The 25,928-nt window shown below is 56.8% G+C and overlaps 2 protein-coding genes across 2 annotated transcripts; one reads left to right on the top strand and one right to left on the bottom strand.

The window, feature by feature from the left end:
- Positions 1-3,246: 3,246 nt before the first annotated feature.
- On the bottom strand, positions 3,247-9,938 carry Creld2 (cysteine-rich with EGF-like domains 2). Its single transcript, XM_005379532.2, has 10 exons — positions 9,714-9,938; positions 9,504-9,586; positions 9,016-9,126; positions 8,259-8,350; positions 7,292-7,468; positions 6,288-6,383; positions 5,599-5,682; positions 4,870-4,965; positions 4,382-4,522; positions 3,247-3,528 (listed from the first exon to the last, which is right to left on the bottom strand). Exons 1-10 carry the CDS (start codon positions 9,843-9,845, stop codon positions 3,479-3,481), a joined length of 1,062 nt encoding a protein of 353 aa, XP_005379589.1. The 5' UTR covers positions 9,846-9,938; the 3' UTR covers positions 3,247-3,478.
- A 308-nt stretch (positions 9,939-10,246) lies between these two features.
- Positions 10,247-18,875, top strand: Alg12 (ALG12, alpha-1,6-mannosyltransferase). The gene is made up of 10 exons (XM_005379529.2): positions 10,247-10,346; positions 12,724-12,902; positions 12,990-13,122; positions 13,968-14,141; positions 14,352-14,546; positions 15,017-15,120; positions 15,326-15,549; positions 17,882-18,051; positions 18,150-18,225; positions 18,324-18,875. Exons 2-10 carry the CDS (start codon positions 12,735-12,737, stop codon positions 18,553-18,555), a joined length of 1,476 nt encoding a protein of 491 aa, XP_005379586.1. The 5' UTR covers positions 10,247-10,346; positions 12,724-12,734; the 3' UTR covers positions 18,556-18,875.
- The last annotated feature ends 7,053 nt before the right edge of the window (positions 18,876-25,928 follow it).

Here is a 25,928-nt window from a genome sequence, read left to right as displayed (position 1 = left end):
CTGCATGCAGTGCTGGTCAGCTGTGGTCAGTGCTGCGACAGGCGTGGGAAACGGCCCCCTCTGGGTGCCTGGCGACCCCCACAGGAGAGAGGGGTGCTTGGGCAGCACCTGGCTGGCTGCTGGGGCCCAGGGAAGAAAGGTGGAGACACAGGGACACAGGCTGTGGGAGAGGCTGCAGACAGAATGGGGGGTGCTTTTTGTGTTTTCAGGACTGGGGACTGAACCCAGAGTGTAATTGTTCGTAAGGCAACAGAGCCTTACACAGTATACCAGTGAAAGTTCGCAACTCAAACGTCTGTAAGTCAGGACTTGCTACGTCTTGTTTTTTCAGGCTGGCCTCAAACTTGCAGTCCTGCTTCAGCCTCTGGAGAAGCTAGGATTACAGGCAAGTGTCACTATGGTCGGCCCATGTGGAAATTTTGTTTTATTTTATTTTATTTTATTTATTTTTATTTATTTTTATTTTTTTTTCTGGTACTGGAAACTGAACTCACGACCTCGTGCTTGCTAGGCAGGTGCTGCGCCACTGAGCTAAATCCCCAGCACCCCGAGTGGAAATTTTAAATCCCACTTAATACCTGCTGGGATGTATCTGCCATGGAAGAGACTCGGATAGCCAGGTAGCATGGCTTGCAGGCTGCTGCATTGGACCCCTAGTGGTGCAGCGGGCTCATGGCCTGGCAGGGACTGTAACCTGCTGGTTGGCGAAGCTGCCCCAGGTCTGCAGCATGTGCCCAGGATACCCCCCAAGAAGCCTGGTCACTGCCCAGCCACCCTTCTGCCAAGTCTGGCGCTTGGGGCTAGGGTGCCTGGCCCCGCCTCCTCCCGTCTGGACACCCAAGGTGTCCCCAGTTCATTCCCAACGCCGCTGAGATCTGGTGGCTCAGAGGACACCACAACGCAGCACCAGACCCACTGAAGTCAGTGCAGAGGAAAGCGGGGACCCAGGCACTTCCAGGAGCCCGGGCCCCACAGGCCCACGCAAAGGCTGTGGCAAAGAGCCCTCGCAGGGCCCAGGTCGCAGAGGCCCGAGAGAGGCCAAAGCCAAGGCTCCTTCCTTACCATCTGACAGGGCCTTCGCAGTGCTGGACCTGCTTGGCCATAGGACATCCTCCCAAGACCCAGCCCACGCACAAGGATGCCAGAGCAGCCCTCCGTGGAACAGCCTGGCTCCCTGGCCCAGAGAAGGCCTTCCAGGGCGGTCCTGCAGTGCCACCTGCTGGTCACATGCTTCTAGCCTGGGCCCAGGGTCAGCACCAAGAGCCAGACTCGCTAGTGGGTGTGCAGTGGGCAGGACTGCCTTTTGTGCAGCCCGAAGGTCCTTAGGAGGTGGGACACTCATGTGTCCACGACCCCCAAGCCCTTGTCCCACACCCCAGCGACACCTGACTGCCTCTTGCTGTGCCTGGCAGGGTCCAGCTGGGGCTGTCACCCTCCTGCCCTGTCCGCATCCTGACCTCCAGGTGTCAGCCGTGGACGCACTGGCCCTGGGTCCTCCAGGGGACATGCTCCCCTTTACAGGGAGGAAGCAGAGGCTGGGGCCATGTGTATGGGGCACCGGGCAGTGGGGGCTGGTGTCCTAAGCACTGACCGTTTCCAGGCCCTGCAGGAGAAGGTGCCCAGGGTGCTTTATCCCACCTGCACCCTAGGGCCTTGGTCCTAGCGTGGGGATACACCACCTGGAGGACCCTGGGTGCCAGGGGCCACAGGCTGCACGTTCTACTTGGGCTGGACGGCACCCGCCAGCACTGGGGCTTGTGGTACCCGCAGGCCGAGGCTGGGCTGCTGTCCCTGCACTCGGTGTGCCCAGCATCGAGCGTCCTCCTGGCCCCAGCTCCCACACCTCCTGGCTCTCCTGGTATCCTTGCCCCACCCCCACCTTTGGGACGCCTCATACTTGCCCCCTCCAACCACCACCAGCCCCAGGTGCCCTGGGCATCCCCAGCTGCAGGCTGCGTCTCTCACCTGAGGCCCAGGGGCTCAGCCTGCATCCCCTCACCTGCTCCCTTGGCCATCATTTCCACACCACCCTGGCCCCCACGCCCCTTGGTCTGCACATCGTGACAGCGTCAGCTTGCTGCCCACTTCTGTGCCCCATGCAGGCCCTGCGCACTGGGTGAGGGCAGCCCATGCCCCACGGGCCCCGGAGCTGGAGATAGCAGGCTGGGCAGGTGAATGGAGGGCGGGCCCAGAGGAGCCAGAGCTACGTCACATAACCTGCGGAGTGAGCGTGGCTGTGCCTGCTGGGCCCTCAGGCTGGGGCCACGTTCTGCCTTCGGACACTCCAATTCAGGGACTACCAGGGCCTGGCCGCGTGGTGAGGGCATCCTGCCAGGACAGCTGGGCACACGGCCAACCTCCATGTGACCTTTGCAAGGGTGAGCAGGGCAGCTGGAGGGGCCCTGGGAGGCCAGGGCCAGGGTGCTGGGGTCAGACCAGGTGGAGCCATGCTCCCGGGTGGGCTGCAGCCTCGGGGGGCAGAGCAGGCCATGCCTGACCGCCATGCTGGCCCAGGCAGGTGTTGAGAGTCCCTGAGCCCTGCAGCCTGTGCTCCCCGACTTCCTTTCTGGGTTGTGCGGACCATTTCCCTCCCCATCCTCCAGGAGGCCCTGGGTAGCACAGTGGCAGGAGCCCCAAGGCCAGTCCGTGGTCGACTCTCCGTTGCTCTGAGATGCCTTGCAAAGGAGGAAGGTCCAGAGGATCTTCCCGTGGCCCTGGCCCTGTGGGAGACAGTGGCTCCTGGCAGCCAGGAGGACAGGAAGAGGAGGGGGCGACATCCTGGGGGGCAGCCCCTGGGGCCCCAGCTCCCCGCCTCCAAGGAGCTCTGCCTAGAAGCACCCGGGCTATGACCTCTAGGCCCCTGCAGTCTGAGCCCACCTGCTGTCATGTGAGGGCCTGGGGAGGGGCAGCAGGAAACACGGGGACCAAAGGGCCCGTTCATGGACAGTGGTGTTCTCTGCAGCTCCAGCAGGACAGGCGCAAACTGCAGTGTCAAGAGGCCCATGCTCTTCTTTATGGCGCCCGGAACTGACCCAGGCCCTTGCCCAGGCTGGACGAATGTTCCACTGGGCTACTTCCCAGGCCTTCCTGTGTTTTTATGTCCAGACAGGATCCAGCAAGTTGCTTGGGCAGGCCTTGGACTCGCAATCCTCCTGTCTCAGCCTCCTGAGTAGCTGAGATCACAGGTGTGCACCACCATTCCCAGCAGGTCCACATGATTTCTATGACATGAATCCACATATTTTATTACTGACTTCCTTCAATGGTCAATTTTATTATAAAGAATGGTATCAAAATATACGAATCTGTTTAACAACAATCAAGAAATGCAGCTGTTTAAAGGCCAAGAGTATCAACTGTTTCAAGGCAGCAGCGGCTCTCTCTAGCCGTCCACCTGGAGGAGTGGGGCAATGTCCACAGAGCCAGGGTTCCCGCAGGACACCTCTCTGAATAACTTAAAGGGAGAGTCTGGGTAAGGTCACAAGTCCTCACGGGGGGGCGGCAGTGTCGGGGTTTCTCCTGTGGCTTCTGTTGGGAGACACAGGTCACTGAGTGAGACACCAGGTACATGGGACTCCTGTCCTGACCACCAGCTGGCCACAGCCTGGCGACGCAGCCAGCTCCCTGTGCCCGCAGCAGACTTCTAAGGTGGCTTCAGGACAATATGCCACAGCCCTACGCTGGCACCCAGGCCTCTCCAAGCCCCGCACGGCCACCGTGTGGGACGCTCTCCTGACCAAGGCTGAGCCCTGGGGCGAGGCGCCAGGTGTCACAGGCTGCAGTCCTGCCTTGTGGTGCTCCAGGGTGTGGAACCACATCGCAGTCTGGAAGACTTGGCTGTGAGCGCTCTGAACCTGCCTCGCTCCAACTCTCCCTATTCTACAGCCGGGCGCGTTGCAGCTGACCTGTCTCCAGAGGGCTGCTGGTGTCCCACCACTAACCCCGAGACCACGGTACTGTTTGGAAACTGGGTCTCTGTGACGGTCAGAAACGCTGGGTATCTGGGGGGGCCTTGGACTGAGGTGCTGTCCTCGTGAAGTCTGGGTGGGGACAGACTATGCACAGAAGGCCACGTGAGGACAGGGAGGAAACAGCCAGGACACACCTCGCACAGCCTGAGAGCAGCCAGCCCTTGGAGCCCCAGCCTGGCCCCACCAGCTGACGCAGACCCTGAGTGGGGCCACGCGCTCTTCTGCACCCGGCACCCCTATACCACAACTGCAGCCCGACTCCCAGCTCTCATCCACTGCCCTGCTGCTGTCCACGTCCCAGGGAGCCAGGGCTCCGCAACGCCATCCTGAGGCCCGGACTGCTAACTCCCCCAGGCAGGAGGCCCCAGGCTACACAGCCGTGTCTGCAACGCCACCAGCCGCACACTCACCGCCCTCAGCTGGCAGCACGCACGCGTCCTCCGTCTCTTCGGAGCCGTCGGGACACACGCAGACGAAGCTCCCTGGGGTATTGTAGCAGTTTTCATTCTTCCTCATACACACCTTTTCTGCTAGTGAGCACTCGTCTATGTCTGAAGTAAAACACCCATTGCGAGAAGTTATTTCATTCAGCCAACATACACCAGTGAACGAGACTCATCCACCTGCACGTCACCTGTACAAGGTGCAGACCACAACCGCCATGCAGAGATGGGGCAGAGGCCAGGAGGGGCTGTGACCACGCCTCACACCCAAGGCTAGGCTTGCCGCTGGCAGGGAGCCCCGTGGTGCACGGCAGTGCACGCACACACTGCAGGTGGCCTCGGGCCACGGAGTGAAGTCCCGGAGCTGATGCCACAGGTGGCTGAGGCACATGTGGCTCGTCCAGAGACCCTCGGGGCCAAGGCCGAGCAGCCCCGCCCCCCTGCAGCACACTGACCTGCACACTGCCCGCTCTCCTTCGTGTAGCCGAGGACACACTCCTTGCACTTCTCTGGGCCTTTCCCTGTGCACCCCACGCAGGTGGAGTCGCATTCTGGAAAGGAGGGGAGACGTCAGCCCACCCGCCCCATCCTTTGTCGGCATCTGACATGATGCTCCTGGGTGGGAACTTGGGCTTCCCTCTCGCGAAGCACCATGGTGACTGCCTGATGACTGCCTGTTCTGCCCCAGCCGTGCTTCCGAGAAGCAGCCTCGGACGTGCAATCCAACTCCCATCCGTGTGACGGGCCGGCTCGCTCCCTAAGAGCTTCGTGAGTCCCTGAGCGAGAACCCTGAGAAGTTACCGTGCCCCCGCAGTCAAGGACGTTGCTGCTGGCAGTGAAGTCAGCCCTGCTGCGGCGGGACACTGAACTGGCACAACCGCCCTGGGACGACCTGGCCCTCCAGTTTGAAAGGTGGAGTGTTACCCAGGAGGATATTTCAAGTGCAGTGAGCTGGGAAAACTATGGACTCAATGTTCAACAACAGACTGGCACGCCCCCCGCTCACTAGTGCGATGTACAAAGATTTTTCTGCCATCAGTACCTCTTGTTTTTGCCACGTCAGATGTTTTAAAAACTGAACACTCTGAAGTTACGGCAAGAAGTCGCAGACATTGAGGGAAGAGACAGAGCCCTGGCGGGGCCCAGAGAGGACGAGCACGCCAGTGTCCCCAAACCCAGGCTACCTTCGCAGGCATAGGAGCCGGCAACGTTCTCACAGTAGTGGGTGTCGTTGCAGGGAGGGGTGTCCGCCGCACACTCGTCCACATCTGTAAGAGAACAGCACAGTCCGGGGCCGGCTGGCAGACGGACCACTTGAGACCGGCCACAGACGGCAGGGAGGGAGGCAGCTCCTGTCCTGAGGCCTCCACTGGGCAGGGTGGGAACCCCTGGGATGGCTGGCTGGCGAGTGAGCACCCACCCCAGGCCTTGCCTGCCCAGCTCAAGCTGTGAAACCTGAGGGGGCCCAGTGCCTAATCTGCCTAAGGCCAAAGAGCTACTAAGGGGTGAAACCAAAACCCACAGCCACAGAGGGTGGAGGGTGGCCCACTGCCGGGCACCTGGACTCCAAGAGGTGCCACAAGAGTGGGTTTGCAGTGCCACGCTCAGACAGCAGGAGCAGGTGACAGGTAAGACACCACAGGTGCAGGTGGTGGCCATGGGGCTGGCGCATGGGCAGAGCACACCGCAGACAACAGGGCCACAGTGTGGACCCCAGAGCCGGCCTGGCTGGGGGCCCAGCCAGGACATGAGCTGCCTTTCTCCCTGCCTGTCTGTGGCCCGTCTCAAGCTGCTAGGAGATGGGTGTCAGGGTGGCCACAGCCACAGGGGCCTGGAGCACAGGAGTGGCCCTTCCACGGTCAGTGGCCCTCACCCACACAGGCGTCCTCCACCTGCGCCCAGCCGACTTCGCACTCGCCGCAGTCCCTGTTGGTCGGCCCCAAGCATGTCCTGCAGGACTCGTCACAGGCTGCAAGGCAAGAGCTGCGTCAGGACAGCCTTAGGGCACGTGGGACCCTTTCCGGGAACACATGTAGAGGAAAGCTCGTGCTGGGAACTGAAGTTCAGCAGGGGAGCAGAACACGAGAGCGAGAAGAACAGCAGCAAAGAGCTTCCTGAAGCTCAGAACACCCCCCTGGGCTTTGCACCGTGAGCTGCGAAATGCTCAGCCTACCACAGCACTGCACGAGTTCTTACAACCTGGAGATGGCTCCCTAGACCCTGGGGCCCACGCTGCGGGACTCAGTACCATCACTGACCGAGTGGCCACATGCCATGCCCACAGCTGAGAGGTGGAGGGCCAGAGCAGGAGCGGAGCCGTGGGGCAGCCAGACTCACAGCTTTCCAGTGCGCCAGTGACCGCAAGGGCGGGTGCACCGTGCACAGCACCCCCTCAGCAGGACAGCTTTCCCGGCGGGGGGAGCTGTGCGGGACCAGGCTCCAGGTCAGGAACGCCTGCCAAGGGGCCTTCCTGTCCCCACCGTCCCCTGCTCCCTCTGAGCTAGTGTGAGCGGCTCACCCCTGCCCTCGCACTCTGCTGAGGGTTGCCGTGGCCTCACAGACACCCAACAGGGCCCTCAAGGGACCAGCAAGCTTTTAGCCAGAACGTTGCGGGTACTCAGTGGAGCACAGCCCACGCTCCGTGTCAGGACCAAGAACCAAGGGTGGCTCATGCCGGTGACAGAACCTGCCACTCACTGGGTTGAGGCCTTGGTTCTTTCTAGAGGGCTGGAAGGGGCAGGCAGTGTCCTGGGATTGGCTGTCGAGGGATGTCTTGGAAGTGCCATGTCTTCAGGCCTCCTTTGCTCCCCTGGGACCTGAGCTGAGTCTACAGGCGCCCTGCCCCGCCTTCGCAGCCCAGCCCAGGGCCGCCCCTACCTGTGCAGGTGCTGTGGGTCTCGGTCTTCAGTGACTGGAAGTAGCCGTCCACGCAGTCAGCACACACTGGCCCCTTGTAGCCTGGGTGACACTGGCAGGAGCCATCCCCCTCTCTGCTGCCATCTCCGCTGCACCGGCCGTTCCCACTGCAAGGCCTCTCGGATCCACCCTGGCACGCTAGAGGGCACAGACCCGTGCTCAAGGCACCAGGGGTGGCTGCTGTTTGGGTCTCTCCCTAAAACCCAAGCTCTGTTGGAGAGACTACCAATCTGCAAAGGTAGTCTGCTGTTTGGGTCTCTCCCTAAAACCCACCCTGCTGAAGAGACTAGCAGTCTGCTAAGGGCGTTAGGGGACAGTGGCCGTGGGGCCCGCAGAGCCAAGGTGGAGTCACCTGCACAGGAGAGAGCTGTGGCTCCCAATTTAATCACTAAGTGTGGATTCAGGAAGTGTCCTCTAAAACAGGGAAAAGGACGCTTATGCATCTAGCGTGGGGGACCACACAGCCGGGGAAAGTGTGAGAGATGGACAGGAAGTGGCTGCAGCCCACGTAGGTGCTGAACTTGAAACTTCTGCCACCCCACCCAGCCTGGTCCACACAAGCAGCTTCTGCAAATGCCAGGAGTAAGCCCAGCTCCACCTCAGCACACACTTCTCAGGAGCACCCGCCAGGCCCCACCTTGAACCTCTCTAACCGGGTCTTTGCCGAACAGATGGGCTCCTATGTGACGTCTGTGACTTGACCTCAGCTCTCTAGCCCAGGGAGGATCTCCTCAAAATTAAGCCATCGGACATCTACAGGCCTGGGTACAGGTGCCCCACAGCACGTGCTGGGGACTTTTGTTGCCTATTCTATGAAAGAGGCAGGGCCCCAGATGCTAATGTAGTCCAGGTATCGTCTGTGTGTTTAACCCATGGGGATCAGAAAAATAAAAAGAATGCAGACGAGATCTGCCCAAGGAAATCGTACCACGACAGTCTGGCCCATAGGTCCCCGGAGAACAGCACACTTCCAGAGTCTGCACACAGAACCACTCAAACAGGTCAGGGTGCTCCTTCTTCCTGAGGATGTAAAACTGTCACTAGCTCTCAGATGACAAATGTGCTGTGAGGCAACTTCTCCCTGCACGATATGCTCCAAGACCCCCACACCAAAACCTGTATATGCTATGTATTTATCTGCACGCCCATACCTAAGAGAGTTTAACATATATTAGGTACAGTAAAAAAATAACTAATAATAAAGCTGGGCATGGTGGCGCAGCCTGTAACCCCAGTATTCAGATGGCTGAGGCAGGAGGATTGTTGCAAGTTTGAGACCAGCCTGGGCTACAAAGCGAGCTCAAGGCCAGCCTGAACTGCACAGTGAGACCCTGTCTCAAAAAGACAAAACAACCCACAAAAAAACAAAAAGCAAAACACAAAAAACCTAGTAATAAAATAACAAATGCAATAAAGTGTTGTACTAAGTGATGTAAAATTTGCGGATGACTTGACTCTGGGACTTTCCAAGTCACATCTTCAGACTGAAGCTGGCGGTGGGAACTAAGCAATGGAAAGCCACCCCGGGGCTGGGACACTACATGCTCGGTGGCTGTCCAAGAGGGGACACGGGCCCTTCTAGGGAGCTTCCTGGCACGGCAACCTTGCGCAGCTAAGACGGGACCACTGCTTCTGCAACTTCTCTGATGCAACGCAAGGCTGTCAGCCTGGGTCCCCGCACTCACAGCCGATGCCACCAGGCCTCCAGGTGCTCCTCCTGCTGTTCCAGCAGCTGGTTACACTCGAAGTCGCTGCTCTGGCACAAACCCTCCATGATCTCCAGGAGCCGGATCTCGCTGCAACAGGAACCCCCAGGACCCCAAGGACTACTTTACAGGCTTGCCGGGCCACAGGACTCAGCCCATTTTGGTGATGGAAACCGGGACCTGAATGCACACCTCCAACGGCACCTGGGGGCTGTCAAGGGGCTGGGCTCCGGGTGAGGGGAAAGGGAGCCAGGAGGCCCTCGGGTGGAACGGGGGTTTCGCTGGACCTGTTCAAAAGGCCCCCTGTGTGAGCAGTGGCCTTAGGGACACCGGGGAAGCCGCAGCTCAGCAGCCCCGGGGCAGCGCACAGGGCCGGCGAGGAGCATCGAGGGACCTGCGTGCCCGTCCGCAGGGCCGGACGCTGGGCTGCCCGGAGGCCGGCCCGAAGCCAGGTGCCCAGCACCCACCTGAACTCGTACTTGGACAGCGTCTTCTCCTCCCAGGCTGTGTTGCCGCCACCGAAGTTCTTCTTGGCCGTGTTGGCCATGCCCTGCGGAGGAGGCGGCACTGGCTCTACGCGGCCCAAGGCGCGACCCGCGCCGTCCTGGGGGGCCCCAGACTCGTCCCCGCGGCGCCGACCCTCGAGGCCCCAGCACTGGTCCGCGGCCCCAGCCCACCTGGTTGAACTTGTCCACCAGCGTTCGGCACTGCCGGCAGGGTGCCGTCTTCCGGGCAGTTCCCAGCGCGGGCGGCAGCACAAGCAGCAGCGGCAGCAATAGACCGAGCGCGACGCGGGGCTGCGGGCGCATGGCGGGCGGGCGACCGGCGGCGTAGTGCGACGGACCGCTCCGCCTCCGCCCACCCGGCCCGCGCCGGCCGTTCCCGGGGCTACTTGCCGGTGCCGCCGAGGCCCCGCCCCAACCGCAGCCGGCGCGCGGCCATTGGCTGACGGGATCCGCCCCGTCCTGACGTGACCCAATCCGCACTCGCCACGAGCGGAGACCAATGGGGAGGCCCCGGGTCAGCGTCCAGCGGGAGGGGAGCCGGCCACCGGTCAGAGGCCGTTCTCGTGCCCCGCCCCTCGCACGCGCAGCTCAGGGCACCCATTTTTTTTTTTTTTTTTTTTTTTAAAATGGCACCCATCTTTACTCCGGGCGAAGAAGGCGCTCCACTGTGGTGGCAGCCGGGCTGTGGTGGCCATGTTAGGTTTGGGCAAGGGCTTCATTTCCGTGTCTTGTTTCCGCCACCTCGCTTCCGGCGGAGCGCAGCCCCTGCGATCAAACTGAGGGACGGCGTCGGGGGCGGGAGAGGTTAGCTCGTGCCGCGGGGGCTGGGGCTCTCGGGGGCGGCGAGGCCGGGGCTCTCGCGGCGGGCGGCAGAGGCACCGAGCAGGTGTTGGCTGCAGCGTTTCTCGGGCCTTGTCGCGCGTGGCGGCCGTCGACCTCCTCACCGAGGCGCAGATTTCTGCCTGGTGCCGCGCTTCTCTCCTGGGCGCCGGGCTCCTCACCTGGTGGGTGGGACCTCACCTGGAACCGGCCTGCACCCGAGCACCTGCGCCTGTCCCGCGGCTTCGGGGGCCCAGGAGTCAGCAGTTCCAGGCGTGCCCGAGGCGGGGGGCACGCACTGACCCTTGGGAAGAGCTGGCTGAACCGAGGCAGAGTAAAGTGCACGTTGTCTGGATTTTAAAGAATTCCTGTTGGCGGTGTAGGAAGAGTAAGCAAAAGGAAGACCTGCAAATAACTCAGAGTTTTATGTGGTTTGAATTGGCCGCAGGTCTAATTTGCGCCCGGTCGTTTCCGTTCCCAGCTGAGAGACTAGTAATTTGAATTTAGGATCTGATCATTTTAGGGAACCCAAATTGATAGAGACAGAAGGCCTTTGAGGGCCGCTTCCTAGTCGCTCCGCCACATTGGTCAGCGTGGGCTGCGCCTGTTAGACCCTGTGCGTGCCCAGGCACCTGCCACTCCAGATTAACAGGGCTGCTGAGCAGCTGCCACGCGTGGCGCCGGCCCTCCCCGGCGCGGCTGGGTGGCCCCGTGTCATGCTCCGCGGTGGGCTTTCTTACAGTGGGTCTTTGGTGCCTTTGCAAGGACCGCGGTTGCTCCTCAGGGGCAAGCATGACCCTCTCGGGCGGGAGGGTCAGAGTGGGTTCTGCAGGCAGCATTTCCCCCCACAGCTTGGATTTACCTTGCGGCCCTCAGCTGGACTGCGTGCAGGTCCTGCACAGCTGTGGGAGGTGTGTCAGTGCTTCCTCTTTCCGTACCTTTCCTTTTTCCCAGACGGTGGGCGGAATGGACAGTATCTCGGGAGTGTTTTGTGGCCTCTGCATTCCAGGAGTTAAGGCCTTGGCGTATTCCCAGTATGAGGAGGTCCCTGTTCCGAGGTTTCACTGAGTTTCTTCCCCAGCTAGTTTGTGGAGTGGCCCCTGGGCACTGGCAGCCAGCCCTGCCCCAGGATGTGAGTTCAGACCTCCCGCATGGCGTCCGTCAGCCACTGGGCCGGCTTCTCGAGGACAGGCTCCGTCTCGGGTTGAGGTGACAGTGGTGGGGAGAACAGCCGATGCCCTGCTGTTGTGGAGCTTAAAAGAGGGAGACAGATAGACTGCAGCACCTTCCTCTGTCCAGGCGCACAGCATTTCTAACTGGCTGATGGATTTTTCTCGTGGTACCAAGTTTTTAATATTTGGGAAAGGGAAAAAGTTACATCGTTCTAACAGGAACTGCATGCCATTTTGGTCACCCTAAAATTCTTAGGTCTCTTTTCCCTTTCCCTCCCCTCCATCCTATGGGATCTCTGCTCCTTCTGGTCTGCTGCGTTCTCCCCTTGATGGCCTGCTGCTTGCTGGCTCTGGAAAGTAGAGACTTAACTCTGATTGTGTAGAGGTGTTAACAGTGAGAGTCATGGCTCTCCCCCTTGGCTTCTGATCCTTCTGGTTTTGACAGAATAAGATCAAGGGGGCTGGGGATGTAGCTCAGTGGTAGAGCGCTTGCCTAGCATGCACAAGGCCCTAAGTTCAATCCCCAGTACCACCAAAAAAAAAAAAAAAAAAAAAAAATCACCCTTGTTTTGAAACAACTCAGACATGCAGCTGCATTTGTTCCTCATCCCCCATCTTCTGGGTGTTAGCCCCTGAGTCTCATGGGTTCTCGGGAAGCTCCCTGCTGGGGCTCCCCAAGGTCATCCTGTTAGTATTTGGGTGACCACTTCGGGCAGCATGAGTTTCTCCTGGAGAAAGCCTGCTAGCCCCGCGACCCTCCGGGTGAAATTCTATAGCGTCCATAGCCCTGCTGTCCTGGCATGGGAGTTCTGGCTGCCCTGTGCCCTGTGTCCCTGGCAGCTGTCCCTCTCACCGTCCATGTGTGTTCCTCCTACTCAGCTCCCACCTCGAAGCCACCCACTCCCCGTCCTGTGGCTGGTTCAGGAGGCCAGTGGGTTTGTCTCACTACCCTCCTGGCCAGGTGTGGAGCTGGTTCTGCAGCTGGCATCTCTCTAGGAGACCCGAGAGCTGTTAGGACTGCAGGCTTCTCCTCCCTGACTTCTTTCAGGATCACAGGAGTTGTGAGAGTAGCAGGGCTGGCCCTTCCCCAGACCTTGCAGGCATGACTCAGGGCTTCTGAAACGGGAGTCCGGCTCTTCTTCAGGTGCATGGCTGGCGGTACTGACGGCTGTGCTGGGAATGTACTTCAGGTGCCGCTCCCATGGCTAGGAAGAGGTCATCAGGCAGGCAGTCCCCACTGCCGCTGCTGGGGCTGCTGGTCTCAGTTGCTGCTGTCCACCTTGTCGTCTGTCCCTACACCAAGGTGGAGGAGAGCTTCAACCTGCAGGCCACACATGACCTGCTCTTCCACCAGCTGGACCTGGATGAGGTGAGGCCACTGCCCCACCCGGTGGGTGAGGGTCTCAGTTTGTCCCCAGTCCTCTTGCTGACACTCCCGTCCTTGGCTCCTTTGCAGTATGACCACCACGAGTTCCCTGGTGTCGTGCCTAGGACGTTCCTGGGGCCACTGTTGCTCGCAGCATTCTCTAGCCCTGTGGTGTGTGTGCTCTCGCTGCTGGAAGTGTCCAAGTTTTATTCTCAGCTGATAAGTAAGGGGGTCTTCAAACGAGGGGAGCATGGTGGCGTCATCCCAGGACGTCAGGCAGTGGGCCCACATTCAGTCACATCGGCCTGGTGGTCAGACCTGCCTGGGTGTGGGGGCACACACACCATGTGTGGGGTGAGGCACTGTCCTGCAGGGGCCCTGCTCCCCTTTGGATCCCAGAGCTTTTGCTATAGGGACGGCACACTGCACTGGGGACATGTAGACAAACCTTGCCTCCCAGGGGCCGTCACGCTGGCCTGTTCGCAGGTCCTTCTGGGCCTCCCTGTGTCTGTGTGAGAGCTTTTAAATAATTTTAATGGAGACATGGTACTAGCACTCAGGGCTAGAGAGTGATCATTCCACGTATGCATACAGCGTGTAATGACTCCCCTGTGTGTATCACTTCCGTGTGCAGGGAACCTAGTTTCCTTTTTATTTTCTTGTTATTTTGAGACAGGGCCTCACTTTGTAGTTCAGGCTGGCCTTGAATTCCATATGTAGCCCAGGCTGACCTCAAGCTTGCTCAGACAGATCCTACCTCAGCCTCTCGTGCTGGGATTACAGGTGCACGTCACTACGCCCAGGCAATGTTTGTAGGGAACCTGGTAACCCAGGATGTGGCCATAACCACCACATGGGTCACAGGGAAGTCCTGCCTGTGGTGTGGAGGTGGCAGGGAGCCCAGTGGGGTGCTGGGCCATGTTGGGGCAGAGGTCTGCAGGTGCCCAGCGTCTGGGTGCACCTCCCCCAGTGGCTTCTGCAGATTCCCATGGAGTGCTCTGACAGGACCCTCGGCGTCACCATCCTGTCTGCCCGACATCAACGTGCTGTCTTTGTTTCTTTGTTTAGTCAGAGGAGTGCTTGGGCTGGGCGTGATTTGGGGACTGTGGACATTACAAAAAGAAGTGAGGCGGCAGTTTGGGGCTACAGTGGCCACCATGTTCTGCTGGGTGACAGCCACACAGTTCCACCTGATGTTCTACTGCACGCGGACACTGCCCAACGTGCTGGCCCTCGCCGTGGGTATGTAGTAGCGGCTGGGCCGCGGACACTGCTTCGCAGGTGTGAGCATGTGTCTCCCTGCAGCAGCTGCTCCGTGGGTGCCTGGGGTCCCTGTGCTTAGGGTGGGTTCCTGTGCACCCCCCAGCGGGCAGCAGTGTGAGGAAAAGGCGATGCGCCCCCTCGCACGGTGCTCTTCCTGGCCCGCCCCTGACCTCCGTCTGCTCTTCGCAGTGCTGCCAGCCCTGGTGGCGTGGCTGCAGCACCTCTGGGCCCGCTTCATCTGGCTCTCGGCGCTGGCCATCATCGTCTTCAGGGCTGAGCTGAGCCTGCTGCTGGGTCTGCTGCTACTGCTGTCCCTGTTCCGCCGACGGCTGTCCATGGCCACGCTGCTCCGCCACACAGTGCCTGCGGGGATGCTCTGTCTCGGTGAGCCAGATTCCCTAGGGGTTGCTGAGTGGATTGTGTGTTGCTTTGTTTTACAAACCCAAGTTTGGCTTAAAAAAAAAAAATGGTTAAATACATTTACTGGGCCAGGGATATACCTCAGTGGCACAGCGCCTGCCTGGCAAGTGCAAGGTCCTGAATTAGATTCCTGGTACCAAGAAAAAAACCAAACAAACATTTACCTTAACTTTTAAAATGATGCCGTCCAGCTGTGCCCCTGCTGTACTCTGGCAGTGGCTCCCACAGCCCTTAAGCCGAGGCGGGCCGGGGGTGACCTCGCTCAGGAAGCACTGTCCCCAGTGCGGTTGGCTCCTTGCGTGCGAAGCCACTCAGTGTGCGAGCCACGTGGGCTGGATTGTGGGGGCTGGCATCCTGTGGCACAGAACTTGGGTCCAAGCCTGAGCCTCCTATGTGTCTGTACCTGTTATGAGGATGTTTCATTCTGTTATCAGGACTGACGGTTGCTGTGGACTCCTATTTCTGGAGATACCTCGTGTGGCCCGAAGGGACGGTGCTGTGGTATAACACAGTCCTGAACAAGAGCTCCAACTGGGGCGTATCCTTCCAGCTGCCTCCTGGCTGGGAGGCCCTGGGGGAGCCGGGCAGCTGTGGAAGCATCAGGACCCGTGCCCCCTTCTGCTGCTTCTGGGACTGCTCTGGGCCAGGGGGCCTGGCCTCCAGCTGCTGCGCCTGTGGAGACCCCTCCTGGGGACAGCCACCCTGTGGGTGATGTGTGCATGGCCTCCTTAACCCGCCTGCAGACCTCCCCGCTCCTGTGGTATTTCTATTCGGCCCTGCCCCGCGGCCTGGGCTGCAGCCTCCTGTTTGTGCCCCTGGGCGCCATGGACCGAAGGACCCACGCGCTGACGCTGCCGGCCCTGGGCTTCGTCGCCCTGTACTCGCTCCTTCCGCACAAGGAGCTGCGCTTCGTCATCTACGCCTTCCCAGGGCTCAATGTCGTGGCCGCCAGGGGCTGCTCCTACCTGTGAGTGCGCTGTGGGGTGGCACTTAGCTGTACTTTCTTCTTTTTCTTTTCCTGCTTTCTCCTTCTTGAGGCTGGGGGTAGAACCCAGGGCCGTACGCGCTGGGGGAGTCTCGCCCCTGAGCCGCCCAGCCTGGCGCTTGTCAGTCTCTGCTCGTCTACGGTGGGATGGAGTTTATGGTGAACGTGGGAGCGTGGTGTGGGCACTGTGCTCCTCCTGAGCCGTGGCAGCGGCCTCGCTGGGCCCCTGTCTGGCTGTTCTCTGCCAGTCACTGGCTGCCAGTCTGTTCCTGTCCACATGGGGCTTTGCCAGCTCCAGGGTTGGTTCCTGAGGAAAAGTTGCAGGTGGTGGCACTGGTCATGGAGCTGGGACTCAGACAGGCTCCACATCTACTGGCCGACGGGTCAGGTGGGTCGCCAGGTCAGGGCGACTGCCTCTCTGGGTGGACCTGGTGTGGGGGAGGCAGGGAGGTGCTGCTGCTTCTGTGGGGGGAGCAGTGAGGCCCAGGCGTGGGGTCACTGGAGGCTGGGCTCTCTACGCGGCCACCACACTCATAGTGTTGCTGGCCCCTGGGAGCTGGAGCTCGCACTGCCCATTTCTTCGTGTGGACTGGAGAAGACCCAGCCGAGGCGGCCAGCCATGCCACGGCCAGAACTCACCAGCTGGTGGGAACAGTGGGTGTCTTGGTGCCTGAGAGGCACAGAGGCCTCACTCTGGAGGGGTGAGGAAGCTGTGATGCAGTCCCTGGATGGGGCGCGGTGGCCCAGGCACGGGGTGCCCACCTGCCCTCGGGGTCCTGCCCCATCCCAACACGCACCAGTGGGCCAACACCTCGGAGAAGCCTGCCCGCCGTCACCCGACCTGCCTGTAGCACGGCCCGGTCCCTGTCACTCTCACTGCCGTGTCTTTGCCCCGGTCAGGCAAGCTTTTATTAAATCTGCCCCTTGCTTTTTCCTCATAGCTGCCTTCCATTTCAGGCCAGCTCAGAGCTCTAAAGAGGGTGTAGACCCCAACCTGCATCCTGGGGAGGCCAAGGTTGGGGAGATAGAGTGGCTGGATGGGTTCTGTGCCACCATGCACCTTGTACCAGGGCCAGGGTCACTGTGAGCTAGACTCGGCTTGTCCAGATCAGGAGGCAGGGGACGTGGAGGCGTCAGGCGGTGAGTGGTCTGAGCACACTGGCCTCATCCAGTGGGGAGCAGCTTCCCGGATGTGCCTGCCGTGGGGATGAGCTGTCCCTGGGGGCCTTTGGGGGCCTGAGGCAGCTCTGGGTAGTCAGGTGTATATCTCCATGGGCAGAGAGTGGCTTTCTGGTCACTGCTGCAGGACTCACCTTGCCTGGCACCAGCAGCAGTTCCCATATCCCTGTGTGCTTGCGACGGTGTCGCCCCAGGACGCAGCCTGGTTTGTTCTCATCCCTGGTCAGGGTACAGGTGGGCCAGTCCAGAGGAGGACCAGAGCTGAGTGTGTTTGGTGGCGGCCTCGGCTGGCACTTTGCTGTGAAGGGCCAGAGAGCATACATTCCTGTCCTGCTGGGCCACCCAGTCTGGCGCGTAGCTGCCATCACTAAGCACCAGGCACAGGTGATGGGAAAGGCACAGGCAGCATAGGTCCTCAAAGCTGTTTGTAAAATCAGCCCTTAAAGAGACGGAGCCACAGACCAAGCAACAAGAGTAGTCTGCTGATCAGGGCTGCAGCTGGGTGACACGGTTCAGCGGAAACATTTTTCGGGTCTGACAGGAGCAGACAAACCCTAGGCGACACCAGCAGGTGCTGAGCGGGGCCCTGGGCCGGGAACCCTGGTTGGCACAGGCAGGCAGGCGACTTGAGACAAAGTGAAGCAGTTCTCAGAGAGGAGCGGAAGGACAGAGCAGTGACCCTCTGGGGCAGGGAGGCAGTCGGCCTGGTGGCGCTCAGAAGACACAGCTCAGAGCAGTGATGCAGGATGTGGCCTGGCCTGGGGTCCCACGTCGGGAGGCAGGTGAGGCTGAAGCCTCTCGTTCCTCCTGGCTGGTACCCTGGGTCCTTCCATCTCCTCTTTGATCCTAACTTTCCCAGCAAGATCAGGCAGTAAGCCGGGCATGCAGTAACCCGGCCTCAACCTGATCAGTAACCGGGAGTTTTTGAAAACTGAAGTTTTAGGTGGGTGTCTTGGGCGGCATTTCAGAGTTCCTAAGGTAGTATTTTAAGCACGTGTTGAGCAGCGTGTGTTCAGTGATGAACTCGGTGCGGTTGGAAGCAGGCCGTGTGCCGTGCCCCGTGGCCCGTTACCTGTGTGCCGTCAGATATTGGCCTTTCCCTGCCGCTGTCCCGAATGTGCCTGTTCCTTTTCAGTCTGAATAATTACAGAAAGTCTCGGCTGTACAAGGCGGGGACCCTGCTCGTGTTTGGACACCTGCTGGTGAACGCCGCCTACACGGCCACGTCCCTCTACGTGTCCCACTTCAACTACCCTGGGGGTGTGGCCATGCAGCGACTGCATGAGCTGGTGGCCCCTGGGACAGGTCAGTGCTGGTGCAGCCCGGGGCGGCGAGCCCCCACTGGGCACGAGGCTGAGCCCGCCCCGCCGCTGGGCGCGAGGCTGACCCCGCTTGTTTCCCAGACGTCCTCCTGCACATCGACGTGGCTGCTGCACAGACCGGGGTGTCAAGGTTCCTGCAGGTCAACAGTGCCTGGAGGTATGTGTCCACAGCGCGGGGCTGCCGGTGCCCCGTGGGTGCCCTCAGGGCCCCCACGCACACGGGCACAGGTGGGCGCAGCCTGCTCTCCTCCCCAGGTATGACAAGAGGGAAGACTTGTCGCCCGGCGCGGCGGGCATGCTGGCCTACACCCATGTCCTCATGGAGGCTGTGCCCGAGCACCTCGCCCACTACAGGGACACCCACCGCGTCCTGGCCGGCATCGCAGGCACCACTGGTGTGAGTCTGAACCTCACCAGACTACCTCCAATAGATGTCAACCTGCAGACGAAGCTGGTGCTTCTGGAGCGACTTCTCAGGCCGTCCTGAGGGCCAGCCCTGGTTGCTTGGTGAGCAGCAAGGGGCCCAGGGTGGGCCTTACTGGCACCCAGAGCCGCTGTTGAGGACACGTGGCCCTGCACCTCCCATGTGCCACCAGGGTGGGCAGCAGGGCCATGTATTGCCAAGCCCAGGCACCCCTGTGTCCACAGGGGCACAGGGCCAAGCCAGGACGGCCCCAGTGCCCAGCCGTGGTGGCTCTGGTGAGCACAGGGTCCCTGCTGCCGGAGCATCTTCTCCACTCCAGATGGAGCTGGTAGGAGAGAACATGTTCAAAAGGCAATGAGAATAAACTTTAGCATTTGCTTAAACAGTGTCCTGTGGTATGTGTCACCCTGGAGACGGCCTTGCCCAGGTGCCACCCACCTGAAGGGCAGTTTGAGGCTTTTGTGCCACCTCAACATCCATGCAGAGTGTGGCCCTGCTAGGCACTGGCTTGCTGCTGTGTGCAGAGGCACACGCCACACACCGCACCTGTGCTATGCGTGCATCTCACGCTGCACATACCACACAGAGGTCATTTTTCTGAGCCTTTTGAGAGCAGCTGAACACTGCGGGTGGCGTCTCTAGCTGCTGTCTCAGGTGTGAGCCTGCAGCAGGCAGGGGACTGGACAGGTCTTCCCTGGGGCACAGTGCTGCTGCTTGTGGGGCGGTCTCCACGGTGAGGCTTGGAGAGCTGGCTTCAGACCGAAGCCCCTTCACGTCCCCCCCATACTCTCCACCCTGCATGGCAAGCTCCTACCCCTTTGTTATCAGTGCTTATGTTGTTATTTACTTATATTGGTACATTATCTGTTATCAGTATGCAATCTAGATTGCTGCCTGGCTTCAGCCTTTGTTGTTCACATTTACGGGACTGGCTGGTGGGCACCTGGTCTAGCCGCTGTGGCTCCATGACCCTGTCTTAGCGTGTGTCCTGCCCTTACAGCTCAGCAGCGTGTCTTCTGGGCCCTGGACTGGCTGCATCTTGGAGGGGCCCTGGTTGCTTAGGTGGGAGCTGCTTTAGAGCCAGCACTGGGGTGCTGGGTTTGCTTGGGGCTGTCAGGGCGTCTGCTTTCAGGACCTTCTGTGGACGGAGAGGTGTGCCCATGTCACATGCACACATATCCACGCACGTTTGCACAGGTGAGAAGCCACACAGCCACCCGTGCCTTGTTCATGTGACCCACGGGTTCTCAGCCCCTCAGCCGTCGGTTGTCCCTTGCCCACTGCGGGAGTCCTGCAGGGCCTCTGCCCAGTGATACATGCACAGGAAGCAATTTCTGAACTTAGTGTTTTCTGTTTTAACTTGTTTCTTTTAGCCATCTCGATGGACACATTTTAACTTCTTTCCAGCTTTTCACTATGAAAAATTTTAACATGTAAAGAATATGAAAGAATTTTAAGTCTAAAGAATTTGAAAATCAGTGATCACAATATACCCAGACTAAATGAAGTTATTAAACATTTGCCCTATCTACAGATGTGCTCTCTCTCTCTCTCTCTCTCTCTCTCTCTCTCTCTCTCTCTCTCTCACACACACACACACACACACACACACACACACACACACACACGTATTTTGCTGAGCCTTCTGAAATCATGCTGCAGATGCCAATCTCTAGGAACCCGGGGCAGACCCTGAGTGCTTTACCATGCATCTCCTAAAAACAAGGCTGTAACCCACATAACCCAGTACTCTTTGTTTTCCCTCTGGTGCTTGGCAAGCACTCACCACTGAGCTATACCCCCACTGGCGCAGTAGCCCAGTGCACAGTAAGACGAACCCAAACACTGCCTGTCCACACTCGGGTCTCTCCAGGTGTTCCCCAAACCATTTGAAGTTCTTCCACGTATTAGGCTGTTATATCTTGATAATCACTTTCAAATCAAAAATTCTCCACACACTTTTGTTAAAGACACTGTCTGAAAAGCAGCTTCGCTGAGGTGCCACAGGCCTAACGTGCCATGCATACGGAAAGTGAGTGTTTGACTCGGCTTGGCAGGTGTCCACCCATATCGCAGTCCCCAGGGCTGGACGCTGAGCGGACCCCTTGACTGGCGCCTGCTCCAGCCCGAAGTCCCTTTGAATAATCCGTGATCTGCTTCTGTGCAACCACTCGCCCAGCTGTTGCTGGGTTGTTTTCAGAGTTTCAGAGTTCCTTATATATTCTGGATTCAAGTCCTTTGTTAGGTAGACATGATTTGTAAAAATGTCTTTTCACTCCTTAAACTGTCTTAGGGATGTTGTTGTTCAGTCCAGTTAATCAGTTTTTTTCTTATGGATCATATACTTGTATTGAGAAATCTTGACCAACTTGAGGTTATGAAAATTTTATCTTATTTTAAAAATTATTTTTGGAGGTGGTAGGAGTCAAACCCAAAGCATGTGAGGCAAACACTGCCCTGTTTTCTGCTAAAAGTTTAATGGCTTAACATTTATTTTTGGTACCGGGAATTGAACTCAGGACCTTGTGCTTGCCAGGCAAGCACTGTGCCACAGAGCTATATCCCTGGCCCGCATTTTATATTTAGATCAGTGATCCATTTAAATTTTTTATATGTCGGGAAGTATGGACTGGAAGTTTTTCACATGAATATCCAGTTTCTCACACCATTTGTTAGGAAGATTATCTGTTCTTTACCGAATTAGTTTTGCACTTTTCTCAAAAATTAGTTCACTCTAGAGGCTTGAGTGCAGCTCGTTGGTAAGCACTTGCCTAGCAAGTTCCAGGCCGTTTGATCCCCAGTGACACACACACACAGCTGATGAAAAAGACCAAGAAGGCAAGCCACAAGACTGAAAGATGTATCTGATCAAGGAGTATTACCAAGGGGCTGGGGATTTAGCTCAGCGGCACAGCACCTGCCTGGCAAGCGTGAGGTCGTGAGTTCGATTCCCGGTACCAGAAAAAATCAAAAAAACAAAAACAAAAGGAGTATTACCCTAAATATACAAAGAATCTTAAAACTCAACAGTTGATTTAAAAATGGAGAAACTATCTGGACTTTTCATCAAAGTAGATACACAGATTGCAAATAAGCACATGAAAAACTCCACATCCTACAGGAATTTTGCAATTTAGAACAGTAAGATACCATGTACAACTACGGGAATGGCAAAAATCCAACATGGACAATGCCACAGCATGCAGATGTTTTGTTGAGTTTGCCATAAATATTTTCTGTTTTTGATACTGTTGTGAGGCTGTGGATCAGCAGGAACTAAGTGCTGATGGGAATGCAAAACTTGCAGTTTCTTACAAAGCTAAATATGATCGAACTCCTTGGTATGTACCCAAAAACCTGGAAACTCATGTCTGCACAAAGATGGTCATGGACGTTCCAGGCAGCTTCGTTCAGCGTCGCCCGCACTGGGAGGCAGTCAGGGTTTCCTCCACTGGTGAGGGACACATAAACCGGTCCACCCAGAACAAGTGATCAGGCCCTGAAAAGACACGCAGAAAAACGAAGTGCACACTTGGAAGTGAAAGAAGCCTGTCTGAAAAGGCTGCAGCGTGCAGTCGGATTCCAAACCCACCGAGCAAACCCAGCCTGTGATGTTGGGCTCGGGGGTGGGGGGCACGGGGTCTTGGGGTGGGGAACCATTCTGTGTGATCCTGCGGCGGAGGACACAGGTCATGAGGCATTGGTGAAGATAGGTCTGTGGGCTGCTTGGCCACAAGCGTGATCTCTCAGTTAGCCTGGGCTGCGGGTGACCATGAAATGTCCCTGTGGATTCAAGACAACAGGTGGTCCAACCTGGAGTTGAGAGTGGAGGGGGACAGATGACACTGTACTTTCTGTTAGCTTTGCTAGGAAACCAAAACTGCTCTAACAAATTGAGTCTGTTAAAAAAATAGACTGTTTCAAAAGAGGGGATGAGGGAAGCTATTCTGGGGGAAGGGACTAGTCTGTATTTCAGTGAGGGTGAACCTTTTAGAGCTTGCAATGATAAACAGCCCGCTGCGGCATGCGTGCCATGGATTCGCCATGCTGCCTGTGTTTTCATCAAGACTTGCTGACTTGTGCACTAAACGTGGGTGGATTTTATCATGTTTTATAACTCAAAGTAGATTTTTAAAGAAATCACTCGATTATGTATGGGACGACAGGTTTCTGGATTTTATTGTCTGTGGATCCACCTTTCTGTCTCATACCAATATCATGATGTCTTGATGACCATCACTCATAAGTCTGGAAGTTGGAGTGAGGTCCAATGTTACCCTTTTCAAAATGGATGTGGCAGCTGGGTGTGGTGGTGCACAGCTGTAATCCTAGCATTTGGGAGGCTGAGACAGGAGGATTGCTGTGAGTTTGAGACCAGCCTGGGCTACAAAGTGAGCTCAAGGCCAGCCTGAACTGCACAGTGAGACCCTGTCTCAAAGAAAAAAAAAAAAGGATGTGGCTTTCCTATATCCTTTCCATTTGCCTGTGATTTTCTTTTTTTTTTGTCTTTTTGCGACAGGGTTTCCCTATGCAGTTCAGGCTGGCCTTGAGCTCACTTTGTAGCCCAGGCTGGTCTTGAACTCACAACAATCCTCCCGCCTCAGCATCCCAAGTGCTGGGATTACAGGCATGTGGCACCACACCCAGTTTACCTTGTGATTTTTAAAATCAGTTGTTTAGTCAGTTGAGGTGGCATTGATTTATACAGGTCAAGTCAGAAGAATTAGGGTATTAGCAATACTGAACCTCCAAATCCATAAGCATGGCCTTTCCATTTACTTGAATATTCTGAAATTTCCTTAGGAATGCTTTATGGTTTTTGGTCTATAGATTATGCATATCTTCTGTCAGATTTACTATAAATATTTCCTATTTCTGATATTGTTGTAATTTTTTTGAGATGGGGTCTCCTTACATAGCCCAGGCTGGCTCAGAAACTTAATCTTCCTGCCTCAGTCCCCTGTGGTAGATGGTATTTTAAAACATACCAAACAATTTTTTCATTTATTCATTTTTATTTTTTGTTTCATCTTTTTGAGATAGGGTCTCCCTCTGCAGTTAGGCTGGCCTTGAGCTTACTTTGTAGCCCAGGCTGGTCTTGAACTCGCAACAATCCTCCTGCCTCAGCTTCCCAAGTGCTGGGATTATAGGTGGGCACCACCACACCAGACTGACCATTCACTCATTTTATAACATAAGCAAACTCTCCCTCTTTTTTCTTCTTTCTCTCCTTCTTTACTTTTTCTTTTCCTCCCTTCTCTCCTCCCTTCCCTTTTTTTTTGTTTTTGGAGACAGGGTCTCACTGTGTACCCCAGGCTGGCCTTGAGCTCGCAGTGACCCTCAGCCTATCAGGCTGTGGGCTTCCCGCTGTGTGCCACCATGCCTGGCTAAAACATGTTAATTGCTTGTGTACGCTGAAACCTTAGTCATTTTTACTGCAACTCTGCTAAACTCGCTTATTATTTCTAGTAACTTTTCTTAGTCAATTTCCTCGGATCTTCTCCCTCAGTGGTCCTGCCATGTGTGAAGACAGCTTCATGCCTCCTGTCTTTTCCACTCTGTCTGCTGTGGGGGCCTCCTGTGAGTAGAGGCAGGCAGTATTTACCACGCACCCTCTTGTGACTGGCTTACTTCACAGGTCCATGGCTGACAGATTTCAGAGACCTCCTCAAGGCCGGGTAGGCGTCCTTCACGGACAGACCATGTTTGTCATCAGCTGCCCTGCACTTGGCTGCTTGAACCGTGCTGCTATGAATGTGGCGCAGACAACTCCGAGACCCGATCTCAACGTTTTAGTCTACACCCACCACATGGTGATTCTGTTTGTAACTTTTTGAGGAACTTCCGTAGGGTTTTCCAGCCACTGTGCGGTCTGAAGTTGCCACCAACAGTACGCGTGCGCAGGCTGCCATCTGGGGCTGTTCTGGCCCTGCCTGCCGGTGCGCGTGCGGCCCCGCCTCGGTGCGGTTTGTTGTGCGCTTCCCTAATGACTGGTGAGGCCGGTGTGCTTCATGTGCCCGCCAGCCAGCTGCGAGTCTCTTCCTTGGAGCAAGGTCTGCTCGAGTCTCTGCCTGCTTTAAATCGGGTTCTGTGGTTGACGTTACTGAATTTTAGGCTATCAATCCCTTAGCAGATGTGATTAGCAAACATTTTCTCTCCTCAGGGGGTTGCCCTTTTACTTTATGGAGAGTGTCTTTTGGTGCACAGATTAAGAAATGTTGGCATCAAGCCCAAACTGTCTGTCCTTTGGTTGCCTGTGCCTTTGTCACATCCACGAAATCAGGAGCTTGCAGAAGCCACTGGGCAGCATGTGCCTTGTCTGTTTACCGCTTCCAAACCTACGCTGGGCATCAAGATCTGACCTTCGATGCCTCTGGGTTTCCGCCAGTTGCGCCTAATTTTGACACATTGGTCTGACGGGTGCCGGATGAACTTCTTGGTCCTCTTGACGATCCTGGGCTTCACGAGGGGTCTAAGGGCCGCCATAGTTCCTTTGAGGAGAAGGCGGATCCCAGTTCCCGCAGGGTCTGGGAAGGAGGGATTTCCGCCCATGGCCGAGGGCTGCTGCTGAGCGTCACCCAGTCACCAGCTACCGGGCAAGCTGGGAATGGAAGGGGTGCCCTGCTGGGCTGCTCTCCCTCCTCTTTCCAAAGCTGGCAGAACACTCTCCAGACGCGATCCTAGGACGTCTTGCATTAATTTTTGCATAAGGTATCCTCTCCTTCTGCCTATGGACAACCAATTTGCCCTGCACCATTTGGGGAAAAGGCTATCATTTCCCAAAGGTTTTAGCACCATTGCCAAAAGTCATCTGACCGGGAATGTCAGGGTTTATCTGTGGGCTCTATTCAATTTCACTGACCAATGTGTCCATCTTGATGACTATACCACAACTTTTGATTACTGTAGTTTTGTGGTAGGGCTTGAAATCAGAAAGTATGACAACTCCAAAATTATCCTTCTTCAAGATTATTTTGGCGATTTGGAGTCTGAGATTTCATAAAAATCTAGTGACCTTTTTCTATTTCTGTAAAAAAACAAAACACATTGTTGTGATTTTGGTAGGGATTGCATCAGATGTGTAGATCACTTTGGGAGCTGCTGGCATCTTAACCATATTTAGACCTTCCAATCCATGAACATAGGATGTCTTTCCATTTATTTTTCTTTCTGAAATGTTTGTACGTTTCACTGTACATGTCTCTGACCTTAAGTATTTTATTCTTTGTAATGCTACTGTAAGTGAAACTGTTTTGTTTTGCATTGTTCATTGTTAATGTACAGAAGTGCAGTTGATTTTTCCATATTGACTTTGCATCGTACTACTTAGCTGAATTCATTTACTAGCTCTCCGTGTGTGAAATCTTAAGGGTTTTCTACATTTCTCGGTGTGACCTGTGAACAGAGGTAACTTTACTTCCTCTTTTCCAGTTTGG

This window comes from Chinchilla lanigera, unplaced genomic scaffold, assembly GCF_000276665.1.
Source record: "Chinchilla lanigera isolate Chin_1 unplaced genomic scaffold, ChiLan1.0 scaffold00012, whole genome shotgun sequence".
NCBI lineage: Eukaryota > Metazoa > Chordata > Mammalia > Rodentia > Chinchillidae > Chinchilla > Chinchilla lanigera.
The sequence above is the reverse complement of the archived record's forward strand: the minus strand, read 5'-3'. Positions and strand labels throughout refer to the sequence as shown.

Excerpts from the sequence above, each read along its gene's own strand:
- Creld2 (XM_005379532.2), bottom strand. The coding sequence starts at position 9,845 with ATGCGCCCGCAGCCCCGCGTCGCGCTCGGTCTATTGCTGCCGCTGCTG. Across the intron at positions 4,966-5,598 it reads CGGCTCCTATGCCTGCGAAG|AATGCGACTCCACCTGCGTG; the intron begins GTAGCCTGGGTT and ends CCTCCTTTCCAG. Across the intron at positions 4,523-4,869 it reads GGAGAGCGGGCAGTGTGCAG|ACATAGACGAGTGCTCACTA; the intron begins GTCAGTGTGCTG and ends GTTTTACTTCAG.
- Alg12 (XM_005379529.2), top strand. The coding sequence starts at position 12,735 with ATGGCTAGGAAGAGGTCATCAGGCAGGCAGTCCCCACTGCCGCTGCTG. Across the intron at positions 14,142-14,351 it reads CGTGCTGGCCCTCGCCGTGG|TGCTGCCAGCCCTGGTGGCG; the intron begins GTATGTAGTAGC and ends TGCTCTTCGCAG. Across the intron at positions 15,121-15,325 it reads ACAAGAGCTCCAACTGGGGC|ACCTCCCCGCTCCTGTGGTA; the intron begins GTATCCTTCCAG and ends ACCCGCCTGCAG.